Here is an 8,378-nt window from a genome sequence, read left to right as displayed (position 1 = left end):
ATGATATTAAAAAATTACTTTTTAATATTAGCAACAGTATAAGCAACTATAATCACAATTTAAGTATTTTTGAGCTTGTATAGAAATGCGAGTATTTCGACGAAATTATATCTTAAAAATAACCAACCCAAATCCCTTTAAAAAAAAACGTAAATCGTTGATTTTTCTGGCGGTTGTTTATTTTTAAATTGAAAGCTATAAATAAATAACATAATTAAATTTGTAGTCAGCCCTGTATCATATGGCTTTAATCTGACAACATTCGCTCTCGTAGTTCGAGCGCCACTTGTCCGAAATGATTAATATTCGAGTATATTATCAAAAGCGACTCGCGGAAAATCGGAAAACTATTGAAGAAGTTGAAAATAGAATATCTGCTAAGCAATACCTAGTTATAGGGCCGATGACTTGTTAAATTCATCGATACTATTATTATCTTTATTTAAGGTAAGAATTTTAAATACATACATACCGCCATTCATACATATATTATTCAATATTCCTCCCTAAGAGAAATTAAATAAATCAAATTTGAATATTAAATACAGAATATTATATGTATTTTAATTTTGGAAGATACTATAGAGCTTAAATGTGTTCTAGATAGTTTAAGTTTTTTCTTTAAAAAGTACATCCCAAGAAATGATGAACTTCTATTAAGATATCAGGGTTCCAGATCTTTTTGCTGTCAGCATTTAAGATTTTTTATATTGTTATTATATTTGAGATAGTAGCAGGATTATTAAAACCGAACTACACAAGATATTATTTAACTTAACATTTGGATTTCTTACTTCATTTTAATATTCCATTTTTATAATATGTTTTTGTAATAAAGGTCTTTATAATTACGTGGTGCATTTTTATTTAAGAGAGGTATTTTTAAAACAAAAATCGTCGTTATTAATTGTTCTCTTATAGTATAATTTATAAGGTGACTGAATCAACTAGATGAAATAGTTAAAAATAATTAGAAAATTTTATTTCCCATTAGGTATTTCTGTTATTCTACCACACCACAAGCCAGGTGCGATGTTCGTTTCTATGGTTTTTTTTTTTAAATACAAAGGGGACATGACGTACGCCGATATTAAAAGCCTTATATGCAAATAATAAAGCAATAGAAAAGGATTTTTCATTAAAGAAGTTAATTTTATTAATTAGGGTATGACGGACATGGGCGATACGAAATATACGTTATTTTTTGTATAATTTCTTATACACCAGTCAATTTTCAAAAGGGTCTACTCAACTTTTAAGAAACCAGTTCTGTAAGTTGCTTAACAAATGAAACAAACGAAAGGACATTTCAGTTCCTTTGAATTTGAAATCTTTTGTCCTGGCAATGGTCGACCTAAATATTATTATTGCGTATTCTACTAGTGTATTTTTTTGTTCGTATATTCGTATAGGACGTGAGAAGGACGCCGGGACCGAGTATTGCGCAAGGAAAGAGTGAGTGAGCGAGCGAGCGACCGAGCTCGATGACTCAACTGAATACTCGCATGGATGTCGTAAACGTAATTCAAAATAGGGTGACATAAAGGGCCGGTACAGTTTGGTATGGTATAAAGGAATAAGGAAGGAAGGAAACGGAGTGGCAGCAACACGCACGGCAAAGGGAAGGGTAGGGAAGAGAAGGGTAGGGGGGGCAGGGCAAGGGTCTCGGTCTCGAGGCGCAGCACGAGTGTCGGTTGTGTTATGGAAGGGACGCGCGCACAAAACCACCTGGCGTCGCCCGCTCCCCCATTCAATCCAGTATCGACCGGCTGCCAAGTTACAATTTCACCACGGATACATACTAATCGAAATCGAAGTCCAATAACTTTACTAAGTATCGGGTACGAGTGCGGGCCGGGGTTCCCAATTCAATCGAAGGGAGCATGCGAATCAGTGATTGTTTTATTTTTTGACTAATTGCCCGATTAACAGTACATGTTATTTGCAAAATATGCAATGTCTTTGTTTTTCGCGTTCGGCCCGATATTATGGTCGTGCTACTACATGTAATAAGAAAAAAAAAACAGGATAAAGTGTTTTAGTGCGAAGTTCCATGGTATGTAAGTAACGAGCGAATCCAGTTATTTTTTCAAAAAAAACAAAAACAATAATATCAACATTGTTATGAATACCCAAGAATTTTCGACGAATGGTAAGCGATCCCGACGTCGCTATTAACAACTAGACGGCAAACATCGAATCTAATATGATGGAAAATATTGGAAAAATGATCGAACATCATCATCATCATCATCATCATCAGCAGCAGCGGCAGCAGCAGCAGCACGAGCAAACGGTCGATTCTTGTTCGAGTGGCATGGCGACGCATGCGCACACGCACGCCGCGGTCATAACAGCAGCAGGAGGAGGTGCAGGAGGCGGCATGGAGACGCGGGTCGTCACGACGATGAGGGTGCTGTCACGCGCCGTTCTCGAGCGTCGTGTTGTTAAACAAGAAGAAGAAACGGCGGCTGCCGATGGCCCCCTTTCCGTCATCGTGCAACCTCAAGACGAGTCCAGGGAGTCCGAACTCCTTAGCCCTAAAATATCACCAAACACGGTCATGATAGATACCAGCGAGTATCGTAATCTTAATCCCGAGCCCACTTACCAAACCCTTACGACGGTAAATGGCAGTAGGATGTCTCCAGCGGGTTATAGTCCCAGTTCGTCATATGCGACTTTAACCCCGTTGCAGCCTTTGCCGCCCATATCCACAGTTTCTGATAAATTTGCCTACGGACATGCAAGTAACGTTACCGGTTCTTTTACCGTCATGCAAAATAATAGTATCCAAAATATTGTCGGTTTAAACGCTAGCACTCCTTATACCATGAACAATATAGAACTGACCCCGCCACACAATTATTCATCTCCTAGTATAGGTATGCAACAACAATCTAGTCCAATTAGTCCACAAAGTGCTTATAGCCAGAATGGTTTGCCTTCCCCGCAAAAAAGTATGTCTCCTCAAGGCTACGAATCGCCTTATAGTGCCAGGCAAGGTGAAATAGTGAGTCGAACATTGAATAGCCCTCAGCTGAGTCCGCCTGGCTCAGGCTCATTAAACTCCCCAGAGGGTACTCTAGTGACAAATTTTAGTGGGCAAACTACTTTGAACGGACTCGGGTTACAAAATCATCCGCCAACTCTAGTGCAAATCGCGCCTCCTCAACGTGACTGTTCGCCTTCACCTCCTGTAGTGCAATTACAACAAACCCCACCAGGTAATCAACATCAACATAATCAGCAACAAACAATTCAAATTAAAAATGGAAGTCCAACGTCGATCAGCGTTTCTTCGATGGGAGCTGACGTTGAAGAAATTAATACTAAAGAATTAGCACAGAGAATCAGTGCCGAATTAAAAAGGTACAGCATTCCTCAGGCAATATTTGCCCAAAGAGTACTTTGTAGGTCGCAGGGGACTCTTTCTGACCTGTTAAGAAACCCGAAACCGTGGTCTAAGTTAAAATCCGGACGAGAAACCTTTAGAAGGATGTGGAAGTGGCTGCAGGAACCGGAATTTCAAAGAATGTCTGCATTACGACTGGCAGGTAAGCTTAAATTTATTCAATGCATCAGATACAATCATCCCATTGCTGCTTTTTGACTCTATTCGCGTTTTTCGTTATGTTTATTTAATTGAGAAATTGGTTCAAGCAAGTATAGCCACGAACTCTAATATATCTCCGAAAAGTACAAATTCTTAGAAGCCTTAGAAGCTAATAAAACATTTTAGCAGACCATCTTTAGTCAAATGACACTACTTTCATTTTGAATACCTATATTCTTGGTACCAGACGACCAACGGGTTTTTCTTATTACCTATTTCTACCTGGCTTTTAAAGCCTTTTATAGTATGTTATTTACTATACAATAATAATTGTTCAGGTAGAAATGTTAGGTATTATGGTTGTATTAATATTTTTATAATTATATAACGGTATAAATAAATATTCCTGTATTTATGTAGATTCATTCATAGAAACACAAAAAAAAACATCTAAATATGTGCATTCCGATGTCTTACAGATAGAGTAAAGCTGTATGAAAAACTGGTTATGTAGTATTCGTAATATTATTTTTACGCTATTTTTACATTAAGAGGACGGATAAATTGATAACATATTTTTTTAAATTCCTTGAAATTTATACCATTTTTAAAGAAGAGACAATTATGAAGCGAGAATTACAAAATAAATTTAAATTTATAATATTCATAAAATTGCATAATATATCGAGTAAAAAAGTTAAAAATCATGTAGGGCCTAGATACGTGGAGGAAGCAGGTGTGAAATTTAAACTTTTACCAGGTTGACCCGGGCCATGAGTCCTGTCTTCTGCATTATTCATATAGAATAAAAATACCAGAAAAATGGATAACAGTTATCGGATATATATAATAATATCTATTCCATTTCCATAGGGGTAAATACGCCAGCTGTACGCTTTTTTTTAACAGAACGTGAGCTTTATGCTCGTTCTTTAAAATTATGAATCTATTTCGATATTTAAGCACAGTCTAACAATGAAAATCTCCCACAGTTGAAATCTATATACTTTGATTTAAGTATTTAATATTAATTCTTAGCTGTAATAACATACTCGTTAAATTGAAATAAATTATTAAATGCAAACCATTTAATTTATTTCTTGTAAACAATGTTCGTTTCATAGAAAATATATTAATACAACTTACCTTTATAAGCGTATTTCATATTAATATATTTTGTTGACTTCTCTCTTGTTTCATTGCAGACTGCCAGACGCGCAATGTAAACGAGAGGGCAGTCAACAGCAATCGAAGAGAATCTTCTTCTTCATGCTTGTGAGTTTTTTTACATGATATTTATTTTTTTACAAATTATTCTTATTGATATTTGGTCCCTAGCATGTTCGCTGCTTTTTAATTAAAAGGAAATGAGTTTTCATAATATTTTGGATTTTAAGATATATTAATTATAATAACGATAATTCTAATTGAACCCTTTGAATTAGTGAAAGAAATATATGATTGTAAATTTCAAAAATCATAAAAAATTAACGAGCTAATATATAAAAATGTATAAAACGAGTGTAAAAATCTTATATAAATATAAATTTTTGTAAACAAATTAATCAAATACATATTTGTTTATTTCAGCTGCGCAGATACCACAACGAGGCAGTAAGTATATAATACAAGCCTTCTATAAAATTATGTTACATAATTCATAATTATATTTTTAAGCTTCCTTAGAAATATTATTATATCTGGGTTCTAAAGGAAGTTTAAATAATAAAACTCTGTTTATTGTTATTATAAATGCATAATGGTGTTAAAACGTATAAATATGTTTGTTTTTCTCTTTTTTGGCCAAACAGCTTGCAAACGGAAAGAAGAAACTACGGGGAACACCGAACCGATGCCTACGCCGAAAAAACCTCGTTTAGTTTTTACCGACCTACAGAGGCGCACCCTACAGGCTATTTTTAAGGTGATTTTTTCTTTCTTACAATAATATGGTCACAACTTAAAAAAGTATTCTTAAATTAAAATTAAATATTTTTAGGAAACAAAAAGGCCGTCAAAAGAAATGCAGGTGACGATCGCGCGGCAGCTAGGCTTGGAGCCAACAACAGTTGGAAATTTCTTTATGAACGCGCGACGAAGATCAATGGATAAATGGAAAGACGAAGATCCAAAAGCAACGATAATCCACCACCAACAAATGTCTCCCGGTATGGAAGATGATTTAGACCACGATGGAGATATGGATGGAGAGATGGATGATCAGGAAGACGTGTTGTGACATGCATTCCGTGATCGAAATTTATTATTGCTGTGACCCAACCGTATTTTTATGATGACCTCTTTTTATTTACTCTAGATGTGTAGGTTTACTAGACACCTTAACGTATTTGACCTATTCAAACACAAATGAACGTTATCATCCATTGCGATATTGATGCCTACTAAATATCATGACAATCTTTTGCACGCTGTCTGTCGAACTGGTATTATTTTATTGGCATTTAGAGTCAGGAAGATCAAGGGGTAAGAAGATACGCTAATTTTTTTTTCATCACATCATAAATATAATGTGCGTTTTCGGTATTATTAATATCAGGCTCACGGATCTATCAAATATTACGGGCATAAACTTAATTTTAATCTCGTAATAATATTATTTATTTTGTTATATCATAAATGTTTCATTTTACTTTACATTAACTACTATTTTTTTCCAATGAATTGATAATAGTATGTTTCTCAACTGTACAAACATTAGATTATTACTAAAAAAACATTACATTCCTTGGAAAGGTTGTGGTTTTCTGATAAAATTTAATTAAATTTTAGTAACTACTTAATTACTAAACTAAACCTTAATAAAAGAGTTTTAAGAGTTCCATTTATTTATATTTCAGCGAATGTCTGTAAAAAACAGAACAATATCAGAAAATCGTAAATAGTATGTTTGCCAAACATATTTTCTTATCATCACAAAGTTTAAAATTGCGTTATTTTTTATTATAGATAAAATATTAAAATGTGAGACCGGTAAGTCAAATTAGTTCGATCGACTTTTTGATAACTTTTAAGTTTTTAATAATTCTTAAATTGAATCTTTGAGATATTTAAAAAAGAATTCATAATAGAAAATGTGTTTTAAATAATATGTCAAAAGTAAAAAAAGACTCTTCTTTAATTTACTTTTCTTAAACGTATTTTCCTAACATGAAACTTTTATACTTTGAATTTCTATTTTTAATTACTATTTAAACATAATCATGTAATTTTCATCGTATCACGATTTTTCGTTTCTATTAAAGCCAAGAAAATAAACTGATTTTTTTTTGTTCTTTTTCTTCTTTTAACCTATTGCCTTATAATTCAAAAATTGTTTCTTTTATGTATTTGACTGTAAGTATTACATACAGGTACTTACGCTCGGTTATTCGGTTGTAACAGCTTCGACTATTAACCCCTGTTCAAAATTTCAAAATATTTGCATCCATTAAAAAAGAAAATAGTAATCTTATTTTATTTTTAGAAACCTAGAATGGCTAGTTTGTGACCTGTAGATTTTTCTTTGGATCTAGCTTATATAAAATGCAAAACCCATAGAGCAATAAAACTAGAGTGTACCTAGATATAGGGATGTTAAACTCTATAATCTATCTAATCAGACATAATCTTGGCAAATCAAGAAAACTCGTAAAAATATTTTTAGTAGCATATCTACTTGTATATACCAACTTTTATAATACTGTAAAATATAAGTATTTATTTTCTCGTATTTTTTTAATTATCATAATTCTCTAGTCGTATAGTAACAAAAATAATGTATCAATAATCTACTTTTCCGCAAGCTTTCTACTAACATGTTTAAATCACCATTAGTACAAAATAATGTTAGGCGCGAATATTTTCTGAATATTAAAAGCATTGCTACAACTAAACTTTTTAATTGGAATTTTTAATTTTTTCGTAATTACACATATATAGAGATGCACAAGGTGGTGATTAAGTGCATTCCTATATTGAACAAAATTAAAAAAATAAATGCGTATATTTGCGAAAATATATCCATCAAATTGTCCAAATTGAACGTTGTAATGTGCTTTAGAACCACTTTGTATAATATTGCAGTAATATCTAAATTGACAAATAGTGCATCGCGAAGCGGTGAATTATAAAAATATTCAATTTAAAAATCTGACGAATTATCCCTTATTTTAGATAAAGAAACTAGGCATATATAAATTAATAAAACAGCTGCATATAATTTTTTTTTAAGAAACTTTATGATAAAGTTTGGCTTTTAAGCTTTTATTTAACACAGATTTTTATTAGGTCAAATAAGGTGAAAATAATGTTGTGACTTAAATGATCAGCCAGTAAAAAATAATTTATTAAAACTATTATTTCTTTATTTTTCTTTCTACTTTTAAAAAATGTACATATTTTTTATAGGAAATTAAACAAAATAACATTTATTTTTGTTTAGAATCATTGATTTTATTTTATTGGATGTTTAAATAAGGGTGGATATGGCATTGTTTTAGGTTAAGTATAATAATTTAGTTGTTAATGTAAGATCAATATATCTTTACTCTTCTCCTTGCAATATTTCGAATGCGACCCGCGAAATAAAACATTACATACATAGGTTTTTCGTCTTTTATAATGTTTTCAAACTAATATACAAATTAACTGATACATATCCTCGTCAAATAATAATTAACTAAAAAGAAATAATTTTGTCTTAATTTTTCACTTTCTTTAACAAACGAAATAAAACTAGTTCTTCAATAATTCCTTTTGACATAACGTGGGTGTCTATTTTTACCTGCTATTTTACCGTATTAATAAGTATGTTTAATCAAAT

The 8,378-nt window shown here is 32.3% G+C and overlaps 1 protein-coding gene across 4 annotated transcripts; it reads left to right on the top strand.

Moving 5' to 3' along the window:
• Positions 1 to 1,032: 1,032 nt before the first annotated feature.
• Positions 1,033 to 6,408, top strand: LOC126749065 (homeobox protein onecut). Of its 4 annotated transcripts, none has more exons than XM_050458682.1 (5): positions 1,033 to 3,557; positions 4,762 to 4,831; positions 5,147 to 5,170; positions 5,368 to 5,480; positions 5,556 to 5,703. In XM_050458682.1, the coding sequence occupies exons 1-4, from the start codon at positions 2,207 to 2,209 to the stop codon at positions 5,477 to 5,479; spliced, it is 1,557 nt and encodes a 518-aa protein (XP_050314639.1). In that variant the 5' UTR covers positions 1,033 to 2,206; the 3' UTR covers position 5,480; positions 5,556 to 5,703. The 4 variants fall into 4 exon arrangements, with proteins under 4 accessions (XP_050314639.1, XP_050314638.1, XP_050314637.1 ...); XM_050458681.1 differs by having other exon boundaries at positions 1,035 to 3,557; positions 5,147 to 5,171; positions 5,360 to 5,480; XM_050458680.1 differs by lacking the exon at positions 4,762 to 4,831 and having other exon boundaries at positions 1,041 to 3,557; positions 5,556 to 6,408.
• Positions 6,409 to 8,378: the final 1,970 nt, after the last annotated feature.

Source organism: Anthonomus grandis, chromosome 22, assembly GCF_022605725.1.
Source record: "Anthonomus grandis grandis chromosome 22, icAntGran1.3, whole genome shotgun sequence".
Taxonomy (NCBI): domain Eukaryota; kingdom Metazoa; phylum Arthropoda; class Insecta; order Coleoptera; family Curculionidae; genus Anthonomus; species Anthonomus grandis.
The sequence above is the reverse complement of the archived record's forward strand: the minus strand, read 5'-3'. Positions and strand labels throughout refer to the sequence as shown.

Bases quoted from the DNA above. Each gene is read 5' to 3' on its own strand.
- LOC126749065 (XM_050458679.1), top strand. From the start codon at position 2,207: ATGATGGAAAATATTGGAAAAATGATCGAACATCATCATCATCATCAT. The intron at 5,172-5,359 runs TAAGTATATAAT...TCTCTTTTTTGG, and splicing joins CAGATACCACAACGAGGCAG to CCAAACAGCTTGCAAACGGA. The intron at 5,481-5,555 runs GTGATTTTTTCT...AAATATTTTTAG, and splicing joins CCCTACAGGCTATTTTTAAG to GAAACAAAAAGGCCGTCAAA.